General features: G+C 36.0%; 4 protein-coding genes across 11 annotated transcripts in view; 1 reads left to right on the plus strand and 3 right to left on the minus strand.

Moving 5' to 3' along the window:
- The window catches only part of LOC132130911 (protein Shroom3-like), a 61,027-nt gene extending 54,545 nt beyond the window's left edge, over positions 1-6,482 (plus strand). For all 8 annotated transcript variants that reach the window (XM_059542777.1, XM_059542784.1, XM_059542780.1 and 5 more), the window contains 3 exons: positions 874-967; positions 1,932-2,204; positions 5,172-6,482. In XM_059542777.1, the coding sequence (XP_059398760.1) occupies positions 874-967; positions 1,932-2,204; positions 5,172-5,519 (715 nt within the window). In that variant the 3' untranslated portion in view covers positions 5,520-6,482. The remainder of the gene's footprint in view (positions 1-873; positions 968-1,931; positions 2,205-5,171) is intronic.
- The window catches only part of LOC132130933 (calcium channel flower homolog), a 364,794-nt gene that overhangs the window by 288,764 nt on the left and 55,033 nt on the right, over positions 1-20,997 (minus strand). The window lies entirely within an intron of this gene.
- Positions 7,724-11,395, minus strand: LOC132130570 (ankyrin repeat domain-containing protein SOWAHB-like). Its single transcript, XM_059542316.1, has one exon. It carries the CDS (start codon positions 11,286-11,288, stop codon positions 9,210-9,212), a length of 2,079 nt encoding a protein of 692 aa, XP_059398299.1. The 5' UTR covers positions 11,289-11,395; the 3' UTR covers positions 7,724-9,209.
- LOC132130026 (cyclin-I-like) lies at positions 13,554-20,496 on the minus strand. Its single transcript, XM_059541607.1, has 7 exons — positions 20,244-20,496; positions 19,325-19,481; positions 18,252-18,386; positions 17,273-17,347; positions 16,439-16,579; positions 15,662-15,895; positions 13,554-14,238 (listed from the first exon to the last, which is right to left on the minus strand). The coding sequence occupies exons 2-7, from the start codon at positions 19,436-19,438 to the stop codon at positions 13,822-13,824; spliced, it is 1,116 nt and encodes a 371-aa protein (XP_059397590.1). The 5' UTR covers positions 19,439-19,481; positions 20,244-20,496; the 3' UTR covers positions 13,554-13,821.

Here is a 20,997-nt window from a genome sequence, read left to right on the forward strand (position 1 = left end):
GTATCTTGCCGCGCTATTGGCTCAACTAATATAGTAGGCAACCGCGTTTGCCTGCATATTTACGGTTCGTGCATTATGATTTTGGGGAAAATGTGCAACAAATGGGAGTGGCAACACTTTTCATATCGTTGATAATAAAACAACCGTCCCAACCTTACAAATCCATGTTCTCCCTCCATGGGGATCATCCATTTCGAGTAAAGTAAAGCAGAAACGGACCCTCGGCCCACCGTCTAATAATTACAGGTGACCGCTAATCAGAGCAGAACTACACTGACATCTAGTGGCCGATCCTGAAATAGTCAGTCTTCACCAGCCACCTGCTGTATACTGTAGATACACTCAGATAGTAGACAAACCAGCACATAAGCTCATATAATATATTGTTCCACAACATTACTTTTTTTTTTTCAGGAAATTCATCTGATTAACCAAACATTTAAATGTTTTTTGGACATAATACCTTGAAAAACCATACCTTTTTATACATGTACTGAGGTAATAGTTTTTTTTTTTTACATTTATGCATTTGGCAGATGCTTTTATCTAAAGCAACTTGCATAACATTAAAAGTATAATTTTATTACTTTTATTATAATTTATATTTAGTATACTGTATGAACCATGGTAATACCACAGTAATTGTTTTAAAACATTTATCTGTTACTTAAAACATAAAATATCAGTTTTGTTTACGATTGTTCTGTTGTGGCGCTGAACTAAACGTGTAATTACGTGTGCTCTGTTTGGCACGGGGAATGTGGAGTTTAGCCGTTCTCTGTCCCTGTATCTGAAAAATAGGGCACTCAGGAGGAAAACTAGTGTGAACAGGACCAACGCTTCTCTTTGTTTCATGTGTTTGACCTCCATTAGAGCTCAAGATGGTCCAGATACTCCCTCTCAGGCTGGTCCAAGAAAAATGGAAACCAACTTGGACAACGAAGAAGCTTACTTGAATCAGAAGAAGGTCAGATACACATTTAGAAATTAAAATACAAAAATAAATATCTATAATAATTAGGAATTATAAGTAACTTAAACCTATTAAAAAATTATATTTCAAAATGTTAAATATTTTTATATATATATATTTTTATATTTATGAATGTTTCAGCATCTAATATAAATATTAAAACCTATCAAAATTATATTCATATTTGTAATGCAGAAATATTTGTTTTTATGCATAGATTATAACTGTTTTAACATCTAATAAGCTCGAAAATATAAATAACTAAAACCTATCAAAAAATGTATATTTAAATGTGTAGATTTTTATGTAATGTTTTAATTTATTTAATGTGTAATACTTTTATACATGCATTTTAATTATGTAAATATTTAATTAATATTTGTATTACCATTTAATTATTTAATCTACAAAAATATTTATATTTGTATACAGTTGTATATTTATGCAAATCTAATAATAACTAGTAAAAGATAAGCACTTACCAAATATACTCATATAAGCAAACGTTTCTATTTGTAATGCATTCATATTTATTTCCATGCACACATTTTATGTTTATCTAATATGTTTAACGTATAATAATAACTAGGAAATATAACTAAAATCAATCAAGTATTTATTTATACTTTAATATATGCTTTTTTTATACATATATTTTATATATTTATGTATGTAAACCTGTTTTAACATCTTTGTTTTTGGCCACTTTTGTAAAATCTGAAATGTATTTTAAAACATATTTGGATTATATTTATTTATTTGCTGTGTGGTAACCTTGATTGCATTGTCATTGTTTACACTCTCATACTGGATTGACATTGTATTCATTGAATGCAGTGGCACAAAAATGAGAACAATGGCAGTGAGCACAAAGCCGTTCTTCATTCTCTGAATCAATGATGAGGCCCAGAACTCAGATCTGTGTGTTGATGGTGCAGTGTTGTGTCCCGTCCTGCAGGTGGAGCTGTTGCAGGCGCTGCGGGTGAGCATGCAGTCGCTGCAGGGGGAGAGAGACGGGCTCTCGGAGCAGCAGAAGCACTTCACGGCTCTAGGTGGCAGCATGGAGGCTTTAGTTCAGGAGCGCTGCAAACCCAACGAGAAAGAGAAGTACCTGATGTTCGTCGGAGACCTGGAGAAGATCGTCAACCTGCTGCTGTCTCTGAGCGCTCGACTCGCACGCGTGGAGAACGCTCTCAACGGCCTGAGTGATGACGACACTGCAGAGGAGAGGGTGAGCAGTCTAACAGAAAGTCTACTGCTTTTAACACCCTGAGGACAATTTAGAATATTACTATTTAATAATATTAATATTTATAATATTAGTTTCTTATGCCAAAATCTATTTAATTTAATGATTTATTATACCTAAGTTTTATCATGATAATTTTCATATTATCTTTCTGAAATTTGAATTCACTAAAATGTAAACTATAAATGTAAAAAAAAAAAATTAATTCGGAAAAATACTGAAAATTAAAAAAGAAAAAAAAAACTTGTTAGTTGCCGAAGCAACATTTTCATTTAGTTAAACGTAATGCACAAACAATATTAAAACTAAAATAACGTTTTATAACTATATACACATAATGACAAAAACTCACAATAAAATGACTTCAGCTAACATTTAAATGAACCCGGAAAATATAAAAGTCAAATCTAGTCAAACAAAGTATAGTGTTGACATACAAGATTTAAAGGTACAGCAGCAAAAATGCCCTGCTGCTGTCGATGCATTATATTTAGTGCTCTCACAAACAACGTTTTTGCAAAGTTGCATTACAAATGACCTGCATTAAACATTTGCAAAACAATTTGCACTGAAATGTGGTGCACAAAAGTTCAGACCAATATGATCGGACATGTTATAAATCATCAAACGTTTCAAAAGAACAAGGAAAATCTCCTTTTATATTCAAGTGAACAAACAAGGATCTGTTTTGTAATGTAATCAGTCTGACATATCTACTGCCCTGGAGAGCCACTTTTACCCATCCTGATTTAAATAAACATGAACAAAACAACGATTAGAGCTCATTTTAGAAGATTACAGCATCATAACCACTTTGCTTGTGGGAGATGCCAGCATCACACACATTAAAACACATTGTGCAATAGTATTGGGATTGTTATGAACAAGTCTTTCTTTTTCTTTCTTTCTTTCTTTCTTCAAGTTTTCCGTATTTGAAATCAACCTTAATCTCAAATAGTAAATTATAAATGGTCATGTAGTGTGACAAATGCATTTCTATACACTACTATTCAGAGGTTTGGGGATTCTGAATTGTTTTTGAAAGAAGTCTCTTCTGCTCACCAAGGCTGTGTTTATTTGATCAAAAATACAGTAAAAACAGTAATATTCTGAAATATTATTACAACTTAAAATAACTATTTTATATAATGCCAAATGTCATTTATTTCTTATAATTATCAATGTTGAAAATCGTTTTTGCTGCTTTATTTATCCCCCCCTCCCTTTTTCTGAAGAACAGCATACATTGGATCATTATAAATATCTTTACTGTCACTTTTAATCAATTGAATGCATCCTTGCTGAATAAATAAATAAATAAAATCTAACACCCAAACTAGTATTAATATTGCATATAGCCTTTCATATAAGAGGCTACATGTATAATAATTATGAAAGAGTTAGCAAAATGCCATTTAAAATAGTTTAATAAGGCGTATGTCTCCCCACAGGACACATCACCTTCCCACTGACTGCTCCCTAAACATTTAGTTCACTGAATAAAGGGCTGATCCAGATAATTACACACTCTGAGAAAGCTAATGAAATGACATAATGTTATATAACCTCACAGAATGATTGATTTCAGACAGATGCGTCTCAAACTCAGCCGAAGACAGAGATTAAGTCTAATCTGTGAATTACACAGACTCAACATCGTCACGAATTGAGGGTCAAGTTCATGATAGTTAGACTTTGTGTGTTTAATATTTCATGACATAATCTTAACCCTCAGTAATATTTTAGATATTGGACATGCATGTGTATTTCAGAAACCACCTTTTTTTTTTTTTTTACACAAAATGTGACCCGTAAACACAATCCAGTTTTAAGTCTCAGGGGTATATTTGTAGCAATAACCAAAAATACATTGTGTGGGTCAAAATTATCGATTTTTCTTTTATGCCACAAATCATTAGGATATTAAATAAATAACATGTTCCTAGAAGATATTTTGTAAATTTCCTACTGTAAATATATCAAAACTTATTTTTTGATTAGTAATATGCATTGCTAAGAATTAATCTAGACAACTTCAAAGGCCATTTTCTCAGTATTTTTAATTTTTATTTTTTGCACCCTCAGATTCCAGATATTTAAATAGTTGTATCTCGATCCTAATAAACCATACATCAGTGGACAGCTTATTTATTCAGATTTCAGACACTTTTTGTGGCCCAGGGTCATAGTCATTTGCTTCTGCTCCACTGTTTGTTATTGTTTAACACAGATAATCCTGTTCAACAGGCATCAGAAACTGTACGAATAAACCCTGCAGTACCATTACTATCTGTTGAGAGTGATGTTAAACGCCTTTTCTGTGGAAACACCTGTCTGCAATATTATGCAATTGAAGTCTTCTAAAAACATTAGACCTGTCATAAATACATCCTTGTTTGCTGAGTAAGCGAAACTAGTCATTCCTTAAACACCAAAGACAGCTGATGACATGCTGAAACATTATTATTGGAAATAACATTTCTGTTTCATCTAGCATCATGTACAGCTGTAAATATTTATTGTACACTACTGTTAAACATGAGATTCTTTCATGTTTTTGAAAGAAGTCTCATCAAGGCTGCATTTACTTGATCAAATATACAGTAATATTGCTAAATATTATTACTATTTTAAATGACTGGTTTCTATTTGAATTTATAATCATCATTCCTCCAGTCTTCAGTGTCACATGATCCTTCAGACATCATTTTAATATGCTGATTTGCTGCTCAATAAATATTTCGTATTATTGTTAATTTTGAAAACAGCTTCTTATTTTTGTGGAAATCGTGATACGTTATTTTTGTTCCACAATTCATTGATGAATAGAAAGTTAAAAAGAACAACATTTAAATCATTTGTAACATTATAAAAGTCCCTTTTGATCAATTTAATCCATCCTTACTGAATAAAGGTATTAATTTCTGATATGTTTGTCTGTATCTATAGGAATCGCTGCAGCTGAAGAGGAAGCAGTTGTGCAGTCAACAGGAAGACGCTCGAGAGCTGAAGGAAAACCTGGACCGGCGCGAGCGAGTGGTTCTGGACATTCTGGCGGGTTACCTGAGCGGCCCGCAGCTGCACAACTACCAGCGTTACATCCGCATCAAACCTGCCCTTCTGATTCGCCAGCGCCACCTGGACGAGCTCATACGGCAGGGGGAGGAGCAAGTGCAGAGGCTGGAGGAGACCCTCCCCCCTGAGTCCCGCCCAAAGGACACTGACTCCGCCCACCAAACGGCTCATTGTTTTAACTCCACCCACTTGCCACGTCCCACCACTGTGACCTCACTCTGACTCCGCCCATCACAGACAGCTGAGGACGAATCAGAATTAGTGACACTGACTATAATCAATGTACACTGAGAAGTGCCTTAAATGAAGGAAATGACTTTTTAAAGTATGGAAGACCATAAATGTGGTTTTATTTACACTAAACAAACACACAGCGCATTTACACTACATACTTAGCATATATAGCACAACACTGAAGCACAAGCACAATGCTAGTTCAACGGCACAAAATGCCTCATTGTGATTGGCCGAAACACGAAGAATTTCCAGTCCTGAGCACTTTGGGACACGTGAACCACTATGACATCACAAAGACACAAACACTTTCTGTCTGTTTGAAATTCCTGTCGTTGATAAAAGCGACAGCTGATTATTTATGATTTTACGTTGTTTCGAAACTATTTTGTACCCTGTACGTTGCTGTACATACTCCATCCCCTCGTGATTTTAAAATGTAGATGGTTAAAAATCAAAATAGATATTGTATTTTTGTAAAGTGAGGGTGTTTTTGGGCGACTTTAGCCGGTGCTATTATATGTAAATCGGAGACAATAATGATGCTTCATCGGCACTTGAACACAATATCAGTACTCGGTTTCAGTTTGAATATTATTCACAGCTCCGCTGAATGCAGGGGGTTTGATCACAATGCACATGCCCAAACTATTTTGCCATTTTATTTTAATTTGTGGCTGTTTTTTATTTGAAGAACATTATTTACAAAATAGCTAACCCTTGTACATCTGTATGAAAAGGCCGTGATAGCAGCAAACTGTAGATGCTCATAATGGAAGCGTTTATATCCGACTGTTCTTGAATGAGGCAGAACTGCTGTTTTCATCTGATACACATTCAATTGATATTTTGATGGGGCTAATCTGAAGAAACAGTTCAGCCATGCTTTACACTGTTTAAAGGCAAAAAGAGCACAATTGGAAGCAAAATAAATCTATTTTTTAAATACAACATTGTTGTGTTGGTGTTGTGTTATTTGAAGTTTAATTAGGATTTAATTCTAATAAAAATAAAACACCTGCACTTTCTGAATGATCATGTCCTGTAAATATACCATTGAAAATTATAATGCAGATGTGACATAGTGTATTAATAAAATTGGTTTATCATAATCACTCATATTTCAACTGTTTTATACCTAAAAACTCAATTAATCCCACACTCTGCAATAGCTTGCAAATCATATTTTAATGCAGCGTTTCAGGCATTTCGACCTTCATCAGGCATTGTTTTCACTCAGCAATGCTTAATGAAGGGCACAAGAACTGTTGCATTTAATTTATTGTTTTCATACACTATGTAAAGTGTTATTTACAGATTGTGATTTTCAATAGTATATGACATGATCAATCAAAAAGTATCAGTATTTTGTTTTTGCTTTTTATACATAAAAATTATTTATAGGTAATTCATGCTTGTATATATTCCTGTTTAGAAGCAGAATAACGTGTATCCATGTCAAATGATTGATGTACTTGTCAAATATTTCAGATTTCATTGCTTAAAAAATATGCTAAACATCTGAAGTATTAACCTCACATGTGCAAACCAAAAGTTATGCTGCATAGGTGAAACTCTTGGGTATATTCTAAATGAGTTGTATTTGAGCAAAACCAGTTGCTCAACCAAGTAAAAAGGGCAGGGAAATACATTTATGTGGTATCCAATAACACTTTAAAAGGCTTTGGCATCTAGAAATTCCTCTTTGCGAGCATAATCACTGAAAACTATTTATCACAAGTGCATGGGAGAGTCATGGAAATTGGTCAGAAGGTGTGGAAATAAATACATGCATCTTTATTCTTGAAATGATCCCTAGAGAGAATAAAGTCACTTAAAACCGGTCAAACTATAGTCAGTGCTTCGAAGTATACTGCAACAGGAAACTAACAAGGAGAAAGAAACTGCCAAACAAACAATGTAATGGTTACCAACCGCTAAACCATAGTGATATCCACTACTTTATCAGGGCTGAGCGAGCAATCTGAATCATTTAAGCAGCAGCATGAAACCAGCATATGCCTCATAAAGGTTTAGTGATTATGGCATGATGTAATAAATGAGAAATTCTGTGAAACCAAAGAGAAAATGATCTAAAAATGCAGCATGAAGAACAGCCAAAAATGTGGATTTCAAGGTCTAATAATTTTATTAATCTGTATCTTAAAGCATTGCATCAAAGTTCAAGATGGTTTTACAAAGGTCAAAGTCTTTGTTTAATATTCAAATAATAAACATGGAACATAAAGGTGCATCACAAAGTGTAAATAAAATTATGTAAGACTCAATGCAGAGCAGAAACACCCTGACACGTCAAAACACGTCTAAACAATACTTCATACCCACAGATCAGGCCCTGATGTTTCCATGGAGTAAAAAACACCACTCAAGTTGTGATAGGGAGAGATAAGAAAAACATCCAACTCCACCAGTTAGATCATACTAACCTCTCCTCCCAAACTGATTTTCTGTATCTCTCGGATCTCAAAAAAAACTGGTTTAGCTCAGCATGCAAATCCTCCAGCCTTGAAACACCGAACATCTATTCCTACTTCAACTCACTCTATAAAATGATTCTGAGAAAAACAAAACAAGAGAGAGAAAACTTGACCAAAGTCACTTGGATGTTGCTTATCCTACACTTGAGGTCTGTGAGTTATGATTGTTTTGGCATCTCAGTAGCCACAGCTTGAATGTTCTTATAAATGAATTGGAATTTGGAGGTTTTTTTCTTTATCACTCATTCAACATGTTTAGATAAGGAGGAAAGGTAAGGTAAACATTAAACTGCTCTGGGCTTATCTTTGGTATTCATCATGAACGCATACAGTGCTGAGAGCATAACGTGTGAGGTGTGAGCATCAGGTGATGAGAGGTGCCAACTGCAGCATCCCAATATCCCAAAAGCAAGAAGGAAATCTAAATAAGATTGAAATGCTCATATCGTCACTAAGATGCATGGACATTTCTGAACAGCATAGTTTCCTGGATTAAATACAAAAATGGGCACAAAGAGCTTCCTACACCTGCAGAGCTCAAGGGGAAAAACAGTTACAGGGCACTGAACCAAATTAGTCCCTGCAGAGAAAATTAACAACTTGCTATGAGCAGAACATGCATTTAGATGATCCTCAGTCTGAAACAACATGACTTTGAATCTAGTTTGTCAGTACAAGGCCAAAAGCTGTTGCATAAAAGACTTATTAAAGGAATAGTCCACCCAAAATTAAATCTTGCCATCATTTACTCACTTTCATGTCGTTCCAAATCTGTAAGGCTTTGTATCTTCTTATATTTTGAAGAGCTGTTCTTTTCAGTGGGGTTCAAAACAACATTGGACCCCATTGAAAATCATTCCATTGACCAAAAAAAGGGAGTAAAAAAAATGGCAGGACTTTCATTTTTGGGTGAATTATTTCTTTAACATCATTTGTTCAAAATACAAAAGTAGTATTTGAAATTGCCATCACAATGGAAATTGTGTCAAAATGCCAGAATACATAAATGACATTCATAAAAAAGCAAGACATAAAGTTACTAACCAAGAACAAAACAGGAAAACCATTGTTCCTTTCAATGCAAGTTCCCATTTTTTAATTAGAAAACAAAGGGCTTTCTCACCAGCAAAAAGTGCCACCGTTAAGAGCAAGGGTTTCGGTCCTTACAATAATCTAGTCGCTAAAAGGTTTCTGGACTAGATGAGACCCTCAAGTGAGACTTGTGTTTGAACAGTGCAGCGATGGACGAATGTCTGTTGACATTCACCTTGGTGGTGGCAGGTCTCGTGGTCAGGTTCACTGGACTACCGCTGTTGCACTTCTGTGGGGCGCCCAGAAGTTCTAAGATGTCCCAGTTTTCATTTTTGCTCAGATATTGCCATGCTCTTTTACCACTGCTGTCCCGTATCCGTACGTCAGCTTTGAACTTTTGCACCAGGAGCCGAATGAATTTCTTGTGGCCGTGAATGGCCGCCAGGTGGAGCGGCGTGTATCCACAAAAGGTCTTTGTATTGATGTCTAAAGTCATCCCAGCCTTGTCGACGCCATACCAAAGCGTATTCAGGACACGATGGTCACCATGCTTGGCCATCCAGTGGACGATGGTGAAGCCGGATATTAAGTCTCGCTTGCTCAGGAGGTTCGGGTCATCTCGGAATAGAGCATAGATGTCGGTCCATGCACCTGATGCCGCTTTGACAAACCAGTCGTGTTCTCTGGGGTCAAGAGGGATGGATGAGTGTTTGCCGCTGAAGGAACCATCGTGCAAGCTTCGTGTAGATCCAGCAGGCGACAAGAGGTCTTGGGAACTTTGTGCTCGGCTAGAGGACTGCGAGACTAAATTGCCCATGCTTAGAGTCGAGGACAGCAGCTGGAGTCGGTTGTGCCTCGCCGAGACGTTGTCCTCTGGGAACGGCTGATCCAGGTCTTCCCCGAGACTCCGACACATGCGACTCCGCAAACGGGACGTCAAGCGGTGGACGATGGGTCCATGACGGGTCTCTGGCGAACTGCTTCGCGTAGAAGCCCTCGAGTCCTCGTCGACGATGCGACCGGTTGAGTGGTGCATGGATGTGATGTTGCGACTCGGTTGGTAGAGTTGCGACGACAGCCTTGCTTCCTGGGTGTGACATAGGAAAGCTTGTACATCGTTCCCGTCTTGCCCCTGATCGATGGACCACTCATTGCCGTGCAGCCAACCAGTGTCAGGTGGTGTATAAAAAGGCGAAGGGATTGAGACACTGTCACGACTTGAGGAAAGACTCGATGACTGACGCATCTGCAGGTACGATGCACTTGCATAGACTTGAGGGTCATCAACGGACAAGCCGTGAGTCTCGTATTCGTCCTGCTCCTGGATCGGAAATCCATTAAACCCTCCGTTTGGTTGTAATAGACTATCATTGCTTTGGCTTAAGCCTGTTTTGTTGTAGGTTTGGGAGTGTATGTGTGGAGAAACAGGACGGTCCAGCAGACAAGGCGAAGACTTGTATATGTGACACTGTCCGAGGGTCGAGCACAAAGGCCATTCTTCGGCGACAGCCTCGTCTGAGTGTTCGGTGTGAACGTCCGATGTGCTTGCATTCAAACGGTTCCTTTCAACCGTAGGCGACACGCTCACCTCATAGTAAGCGGGGTTGACGAAGGACTGCTCGCAACCATCTGCTTCCCTTAATTGTCTCTGCTTGGCTACGTAAACACTGTTGTGTTCCAGATCTGTTGCCTCGCTGGTAACTTTCGACTCCCATGGCTGTTCAAAGCTCTGGCCGCTCCCACTCGAGCGACTGTCCGTGTCCGACAGGATTGGTTTCAAAGGGCAAGCATCGTTAACCTGTTCAGAGACAGCAGGTTGTTCCCTCCAATGTGGTGATGAAGTTATGACAGCTTTTTCAAAACTGGGAGTAGAATCTTTGTTGTTGATGATTCCAGCAACTGGCAAGATTTCATCATTAGTTGGGACGGTCAAAGCAGCTTGAGGATTAGAGTCTCCTTCATTCTGACACTCAGGCTCTCGGTTCTTGGAGACGTCTCCGAGATGCACGCGGTATTTTTTCCTCAGCACAACATGAGACACCCCCTCCTCCTGCCTCACAGTCGCCACGGAGTTCACATACCTCTTGAATAACTCCCGGTTCTGCTCTCTATCTTCGTCCTCCCGCAAAAACCGCCTGTAGTGGGTTAATAAATCCACATTTCGCACCTTGCCGCCGTTGTTGATGATGAAGCGCAGCAGGGATTCTTGTGTGAAGTCGGTGGCCATGCTCTCTTCGCGTGAATCTCTCTCGTGTTGTCACGCAATCCGAATGAAGGACCTGACAAACGGTTTCGGCTGTTGAGACTGTAACTCCGCCCACGGGTTTCTCTCTCAGTTCCACCTGCATACCTGCACACATCTATCAGTCCATAAATAACGATTTATTTATGCATAAATCAATCCATCTATTAAAAACGTTTGGTAACATGAGTAAATATTACTACTGAACTGCTAAAATGTACTGTGGAATATTATGGGAACTTTATTAAATTTGCCAAACAAGTAGCCTGTATGTTTATATATGTTTTTATTATTTATAACTAAAAACAAGCACCTGGACGTTTTTTGGACATTTGACAGGATGTGAAAATGTATAAATTCCACTGCATTGGATTAAACCAAGTTGTATTTATTATAAACATAATAGTATAAAACAGCACAAACTGTGTGAAAATATCACGCACGCACACACACACACACAAACAAAATGTTTTTAAACTGATAAAATATACTGTTCTAAACCCATGTAGTTGTTAATGTGATGATGAACTACACCTGTGTGAACATGAAGACAACTGACTTCATCCACTACACACTGACATTCACACAACAAAAGTATAAGTTAATGATGGAAAAGATTATTCTGTAGCATTATTGTTTATTTTTATTTTATTGCATGAAATGCACTCATACTTAAATGTAATATGACATATATTGCCCTTTATCACGACTGATGTGCTACCTAGAAGATATAAAATATTTTTACACATATACATTCTAGGTAGTTATTTTGAAGTGAAAAATAAAATTAAAAATCCCCATAGTAATTATTGTACGTGTACATGTTAATGTCTCTTGACTTCTAATAGCAACCACATGCAACTTTATTAAAACACACACACACACAGAGATATATATATATACCTGTTCAAAAGTTTTTGTAATGTTTTAAATACGTGTACCTTTTATGTTTACATAATGTCAACAAGTAATGACAGGCTTTAAGATGGATACACACATATGATGGCATGTGTCCAAAAATGTATTACACACATATTTTTATGGGCTACACATATATGTTAATGAAATGAACATAGTTCAAATTTCTAGTAGTTTTCATATGACAAAATGTTTTCTGTATGGAAATGTTATACATGCATACACAAACATTTTGCTAATTCATCTTGGAAATGTGCAAACTTGCCTTATTAGATAAAACACTGCAGTTCCAGTAATTCAACAAATTCCGGTTTAATTAAAGCCACCTTTTCAAACGTGCCTAAATCACTTCTTGTCATTCTAGGCTTTAGATATTGAATTACCTTTTCTTAGGCAACTCACCCATCATCCATTAGCTACAGCACATAAATATGAATAAATCCTGTCCTGTGTCACAATCATGACCTCTCAGTCTCTCTCTTCTGTTAATGAGAGCAATGAGGCCACATTGAACATCTCTGATTTCATTCTCAACAGGGATCCTTTGGCAGAGTATTATCCCTCCACACAAACATACAAACTCAGAAAAACGAGAAGACACGAGCAGTTCAGTAGATTTTCATTTATTTGAGCATTGGTAGGTTTCTCAGCAGCGACCCGGACTGTCAACAGCACTTCAGAGCAGGAGAGAGAGATTTCGGCAGGAAGGTTATGATCGAAAAAGGAATGGTGGCAGTCTAAAGCTTCTTCTGTTAGTTCAGAATCTTACGCAGTTTATTCTAATCATTATAACAGTTACATTACTAGGTTTAGAACAAGCGACAAACAGTTCATCTAACCAAGCCACGCCATGTGTGATCTAATGCCACAAACAACACTAGCTCATCATTAATGCTCAGTATAAGAAAGTGATAGGGACATTATCTCACACACACACACACACACACAAAGCAATTAGACCCAGCTATGAACAAGAGTGAACATTTGTACAAAACTAATATACATCTTCAGAAATGCCACTCTTTAACCACGGCCTTAAAAAAATAAAATAAATCAAAAATAATAATATCTAAATATATATTTATTATTATAAATATATATTTATCATTATTAAATAATTATTTTATTAAAATAATTTTTATTACTCAAATAAAAATTAGATTTAATAAAAAGTAATTTACTTAAGAGCACTCAGAAGTGTGAAGTGAAACAAAAAAATGTGAGAAAAGACAACAGTGAAAGTTTTAGATGAAACAAAATTGGCAAATACATATAAAAAGAGACAAACGGGAACAACACAGTTTCCAAAGATGGAGGGAAAAATATGCCTACTTTTATTTTTTTGCAAACATTTTTCCATATATATATATATATATATATATATATATATATATATATATATATATATATATATATATATATATATATATTTATATAGATTTTTTTTCTGCTTTTTAAAGCCTTTTATATTTACGGTTATGAAATGGCATCATGCACAGTGTATGTTGTTTTTTTTGTTAGTATTTTTGGCCTCTCTCTTGCTCTGAAGTGAACTGATGACCGCGGCTGCTGCGGTTGTGTGATTGATCAGCCGTTTCCTCTAGGTTTCTCTGACTGGTTGGAGAGGTGGGCAGGGGGAGGAGCCAGCGTTCTGCTGTATCACTGGTAAACCCTGTCGTCCTCCCACCGTTTCGCCTGTGCACGTGAGCGCCCCCTCCTGGGGACTCTCCTCGTTGTACAGGCGCTTGATCCCATCAAAATACTCATCCACCTCCATGTGTTCCACCTTCCGCTTGGCCGAAGACTTGCTTGAGCGGGTGTGGGTGGTGTTGGGGTCAGAGGGTGCTGTCAGGGCGAGGGAGACATGCCAGGGGGGCAGGACTCCCCCGTCCCGAGGCTCTGGGGCGTTCGGCAGGGGATGGCAGATGTACACAGTGTTAGGAGGCAGGGAAGCCGTGTGTGTGGACAGGCAACGTGCAACCAGCTCTCGACAGCTGATCAGCTGAGAACTGTCGATCTGAAAGAGAGGAAACAAAAAAAAATCATGATATGCAGTCTTTTATTCAGCAGGGAGGCTTTAAACTGATCAAAAGTGACAGTTACGGCATATATAATGGTACAAAAGATTTCTATTTCAAATAAATGATGTTCTTTAGAGCATTCTATTTATCAAAGAATTGTGAAAAAATTATGTTTCCACTGAAATATGAAGCAGCACAACTGTTTATCAACATATCAACATTGATAATAATCAGAAATGTTTCTTGAGAAGCATATTAGAATGATTTCTGAAGATCCAGTGACACTGAAGACTGCAGTAATGATGCTGAAAATACAGCTTAACATCACAGGAATAAATTACAATCTAAAATATACCCAAATATAAAAGTCTTATTTTAAATAGTAATAATATTTCCTAATATTACTGTTTTTATTGTCCTCTGAATAAAAGCAGCCACTGAGATACTATTATAGTTTTTCTTCATATTTTGTATCTGTTTTTTTTTTCTCTATTTCAGTTAAAGTTGTAAATCTTTATTTTTGTTCAATAGTGATTTTAGATTTTAACAATTAAATGAGAAATGATGCTACAGCAACTAGTTTTTATATTTATTATTTTATTCAAGTTAGAAAAATATATATAAATATATATTTTATATTATATATTAATATATAAAATATAATTGTATATTATATATTCATTTTAGTTAACTATAATAGCCCTGTTACGGACCCAAAACTTTTAAAAGGTTGTGTATATCACATTAAAAGACAGTAATGTTCAATAAACTGTTTCACTGTTGTTGACAGTGTTAGTTACTGAAACTGTATGTTTAATGATGCAATAACCTGTAAACTTATGGGAATTTCTTTATCAGTTTTTAACGGTATGACAGTCATCCCTGTAAAGCAAGGGATTTTTAAAGGTCTTCATTTTTGGTTTCGCTTTGAGCTCGCTGCTGGCATTGATAACAGAGTTTGCTCTGGAGAAGTGACTGACCGGGCCTCTTCTGAGTTATGATAAGAGTTAAAGAGTCTAGAGAAAAGCAAACATGTGAGAGATTATACACGCTAGTGCGGCTCGAACATATAGTCTGAGCAGATGAGTTCAATTAAACTTCATGCATCAGCAGAGCCTTTGTGAGCTAGGAATAATGAGATAACTGGATCATGACACTGATGATGAGACCTCGAGGAAAAGTTTAGAGTGATCCTTGTGATCTTCCTGGACACTTTCTGGATTTCTTTAATAGAAACGTTTGGACATGATCTCCTGATTTTCCATCTTAAATCTCTTAAGCTACATTACATTATTAAAGGTCCAATAAATTTCCATTCAAAAAATGTATGTATGTATGTGTGTATATATATATATATATATATATATATATATATAGAGAGAGAGAGAGAGAGAGAGAGAGATCTTCATAAATTCTTACCTGTAATTTGTGCAGCAGGTCGACAGTGAGAGCGAGCCAATCAGGACAGAGTTTCTCCAGCTCCAGTGTGATGAGGCTGAGGGACAGCAATGAGCCACACACCGGCAGCAGTGCATTGTGGGCCAGACAGTGGAAGAGCTGCTGGGTGAGCAGAGCCACGTGCTGCGATGGGTTCAGACCCGACAACGCAATGTTCAGCCGCCAGGACTTACAGCTCAGGACCATCGCATGGAACTACAGAGAAATAAATAAAAATTAAGCAAAATCTGGATTTCTGGATTAGCAAATATGTTTACCAATTATTTGGTACTTTTGTAAACTAGCAGTGTTCTGCGTGAATTAGAACACCTAAACTGAAATAATCTTCTTCCCATAAGAAGCAAATCAAATACTGCTACTTTAAAACACACCAATTATGGCAGAAATTAATGAGGTAACAATTCACAGGTTTTGTGAAGTTAACATGAACATACAAAGAATACTACTTATACATGTTTTATTATCTTTTATTATACGTTTTCCGTCTTAGGTATGTTAAATAGACCTTCAGAAAATGTCTTTAAGATATTGGATTTAGATTGACTGGAAAACATCTTCCGTTTAAAAAGTAGTTTTACATACAAGGTGCTATTCAATACTTCTTTCAATAATCTTGGAGACGACCTCAGCCAGACCTCCATACAATTATATACTATCCCATACTACATACCATAAAAAAAAAAGAGTTCGTAGAGCTGCAAAGTTAGTGTGTGTGTGAGAAAGAGGAAGTCTACTCACAATGTAAAGGAAGTCCAGTGCTGTGGCAGAGTGCAGGTCCCAGTTCAGCTTATCCAGAACAATCCTCTCCATTCGCAAGATCTCCGATGGAGAACAGCCACATTTGCTGCTGGACGCCAGCTCTCTCAGAGACGGGATGCGCTGCAAAACACACATTATATAAGATCTTTATATTTGGTTGGATATATGTCCAAACATGTGCAATTTTTATCTCTCTCTATCTTTTATAGATAATAGTATATATGTAGTATATTTGCATAGGACAATATATTCTATACAGTTTGACTGCTTGCATCATTGCAAATTGAGAACTATATTATTGCATGATTTATTGCAAGTTGCTTTAAAACTATTTGTAAAATGGCTACTATTTTTTTTACACTTTTATTTTAAAAGGTTATCCAGACAGAAACAGCCACCAAAAGAATATATAATATAATATAATAGTAAAATAATGGCAAAAATCTGAAGTAAATTATAGTAATTGCTCTACTGAGTTTAAGCCACATCACATGGTCAGGTTTAGCCACAAATGAAACTAAAGAGCTGCCAGAAAATAATCAGATTAAATATTAGTCCATCTTTGGCATTTTAAGAAGCAGCCAGTACAGAAATCTCACTAAAGGCTCATCAAACTTGGGCTGATTTTAGACTTGAGACATCAGAGATGTTCCATCCAGGGTCACCATTTCCCCACAGAAAAAAATGTAACTTATGCTACATAAATAAAGCCACAGAGACTGACTGATGTTGCCCTTCAATCTACTATGTTGCCTCTTAGAATTACAGACGTACATTGTTTGCTACTGATCAGCGTATTAATACTGTATTCACCTCATCTTCCTCACTGGTCTTAATAGCCAGGAAGAAACAAGAGATGGCGATACAGCGCAGGTACTTTGGACGAGCCTGAAAAAGAGACAGAGAGAGATTGATCAATAATGGTACTGCGATTCTGCATCTCGTGCACTTTTATGCCACAACAGCAAATGGCAAATGTTTTTTTTTTTTTTTTTTTTTTTTTTTACAGACACATGCATTTCCTGTGTTTATTTCCTGTTCATTTAAATGCCAAAGCACAAGAACTAATCAGATCTGCAACGACTGCCATATATTTGCATCTAATAATACATCACAGTGCAGTTTCAATTTCTCTTAAAATAAAAAAATTAAATAATTCTAGAATTGTCTCTGCAACTGTTCTGATGTGTTAAAAGAAAATGGCAAACTGAGAGTAAAAACAAAATTCAGTGTTGTATAACAAAACAGCTTAGCTAAATAGTGACCTAAATTTCTGTAACACTTAACAGTCAAAGTTCTATAATAGAGCAAAATGATTTTTACTGTACAGAAATGTTCACTGCATCTCAAAATATGTTAATGATGTAAATTCAAATGCATAAATTATAATGCATCACATGCACAAACTTGAATGATTAAATGCATTCAAATTATACTGTATTAAACAAAAACGCATGAAATACACACATGCATAAATTTAAATGCATACATTTATAATCTTATAAATGTATGCATTTAATAGTAATAAATGCAGTTTATCATGCCAAGTATAAGCTACACTACTACACAAGCTTGAACACAGGTGAAATGCAGAAATGACAGAGAGAGTATTATTATAATTAATTTTTTAAAAAGGTGTTGTCATGTGAAGTACATTTCATGGGCTGCAATTAGACCAGCTAACATACGGCTAAACCCTGTTATAGACATCTGGATAATGGAAAACACCATAAACCCACAATCATTGACTGGAGCAGAAGACCTTGACCGGTCAGACGTTTCTGAACATTACCTTAATGGCAGAGAGAAAGCGATCCAGGATGCCAATGGCCAGGCAGAGGGTCTCTGGATAGAGCTTCAGCTGGGAATGAACATCCCTCAACCACCGGATGGCCTCATCACGCTTTTCAGGGGAAATATCTGTATCCTGAAGAATAAAAATGCATTGAATCAGATCACAACACACAGGTCTACAATATGCATTAATCCAATCTGACATGACCCAAACAAGCCAAATCAAACCCCTTTTCAGATGCACAGATATTGATTTATAATAGTAATGCATTCTGATATTAATTACTACCCCAATATGTACATATATTGCTGTTGTTATTCCTATCGTTACATTTTCTGATAGTCATGATTAAAATAAAATAATCAGAGGCTTATTATAGTTAACTAAAACAATTTTAAAAACATTTTATTATTTAAAAAAATAATAATAATAACTAAAACGTATTTTATTTCAGCTCGTTGTCGAGGACACATTAATCGTTTTAATTTAGTTTAACTTGATATACTAAACTTAATAAAAAATAAATAACAATTTTAGACTTACAAAAGCTTAAACTATTTTTTTTTTTTTTAAAGAAAAAACACAAAATCACTAAAACTGTCAAGTAAAATAAAAACCTAAATAACAAGAACTGAAAAACATTTGAACAATTCATAGTATCTCAAATATACTAACACTAAATACACACAATAAAACGTCCAGGTTCCCGTCAGGATGGGGCTGGATAGCAGACCTCAGACAGCTGGTCGTATATATGTGTGTTACAAACAAACACAAACAATAAGCAGACAACTACACCTAGAGATAACACAGACTCTTATAACTGTACTAATCCCAGTGTCTCACTAAAATTACAGATTCATATACAGCAATCATACACAGTTAATCCTAAAAGACCCAAATTACAGCACATAATAATGATGACATTATATTGAACTATAACTAATTTACATATTTCCAATGGAGCTACACAGAAACTAGATTAATGTATCTGCATACCCATCTGCCTCCCACAATCTAAACATTGTTCTTATACCAAACAAACCAGAGCTATCAGCTGACAGACTCACCTGGTTGGTAGGTTTCTTTGGCACGTAAACCTTCCATAGTTTGGCCTCCCTAGAAACTGCCTTCTCTAGAAGAGATGACAGCTTCCGGCTTTCCAGGGGCAGGGTGAACTTCATCACGAACCCTGGAAAAGCCTACCTCCCCACTGGATACAGCTACCTGAGCACAGAACACACAAAACATCTCAGAAATGGATCAAACGTGATCAACCATCAATTACATGGGATGGGGAAAAACAAATAAAAATATTTACACACACACACATACAAATATATATATATATATATATATATATATATATATATATATATATATATATATATGCGCGCGTGTGTGTGTATAAAACATGCTAAAATAAAAAATTTAAAATGATAAAGTATTTATTATATATAATAGTACAAATATATTTTTAGTAAATATTATTGCAATATATGATACATAATGATGACCTCACTGGTTATGATTACAATAAAATAGCAATTTTATTTAATTTTTTTTTTTATTCAGCAAACCCCAGATCAAAAATACTTTAGGTTAAAAATAAATTAATAAAAAGATAAATCACCTCTGATCTGATGATGGGTTCATCTGTCATTTTAATTAAGAATGAAAAGTGATTCAGCATCCTACTCGTGCTATATATAAAAAATGACATTAAACACGTCAAAATCCACATCACTAACGTTACATATCGATATGAAATGTTGATACAGTGTTGACGCAGTTTATATTTGGTATGTACAGTATTAGCTGACTAGCTACACAGCGACTGACCGATATACACGTAAATACAAACACCTAGCTACACCGAAAACACAAAATTTGTATTTAATGCGCATGTTCGTGTCCAGTATCGCTGGTTTAACCGGCTAAATCGTTAAAAATGTCTATAAAAGCTCCCAGAAACGGTTAGTTTCTTACCTCCCCTGCAAGGTTGTGGGAAACGCAGATCATCCGGTCCATTAAACTGAGGTAAAATAAAGGAGCAGATCGGATTCCGTCATCTTTTTAAGCGTCCAGCTTCGCCTCCATGTTTGCCGTGAAATTTGGTGGGGGTATTTAAAAACTAAAAGGGATCCTTCCAAACTGATATTAAAAATAAAATGAACGGAATATAGACACGGACGTCTACTTCCGAGGAGACGAAGAAGGGAAGAACCACCTTCCGCCAAACCTCCTCACCACACACAGGCAGATACACAGAGAACATTTTCTTATAAACAAAAAAAGATCAAGAATAATAATAAATGATAAAATTAAGAAAGTACAACAATTGTAGATCTAGTCGGAGGTTTCGTTTTCAACTGATTTTTTTGTGAATTCGGTAACTATCATAAAGGGACTACTTAATCTGGCGAATTGATTTTGTAGTGTAGCTCGGGGACTACTTTCATAAGCAATCCTATTCAAGAGGACACAGGCATACATAAAACATTGTACAAATTAGATGTTAAAAGGACGAAATGTCTGAATTAACACGGTAATACTTTAAACATCTAGATATTTTTCCTTTGATACATTTTCCCTTTTAGTTACATTGTTTGGAGCATAAGAAACACATGGAGAAAAAACATTTTTGATAAGATACCTTATTTATATTTTATTCTATATCCTTTGTAGAGGATGCCAGGACTAGGCTATTCAAAAAAAAAAAGAAAAAAAAAAAAAAAAAGAA

This window comes from Carassius carassius, chromosome 47, assembly GCF_963082965.1.
Source record: "Carassius carassius chromosome 47, fCarCar2.1, whole genome shotgun sequence".
NCBI lineage: Eukaryota > Metazoa > Chordata > Actinopteri > Cypriniformes > Cyprinidae > Carassius > Carassius carassius.

Coding starts and splice junctions, on each gene's coding strand:
- LOC132130570 (XM_059542316.1), bottom strand. CDS start 11,288: ATGGCCACCGACTTCACACAAGAATCCCTGCTGCGCTTCATCATCAAC.
- LOC132130026 (XM_059541607.1), bottom strand. CDS start 19,438: ATGAAGTTCACCCTGCCCCTGGAAAGCCGGAAGCTGTCATCTCTTCTA. Junction 15,896..16,438: donor CACTGGACTTCCTTTACATT/GTGAGTAGACTT, acceptor ATTTCTCTGTAG/TTCCATGCGATGGTCCTGAG. Junction 14,239..15,661: donor ACCTGCTGCACAAATTACAG/GTAAGAATTTAT, acceptor CCTCTCTTTCAG/ATCGACAGTTCTCAGCTGAT.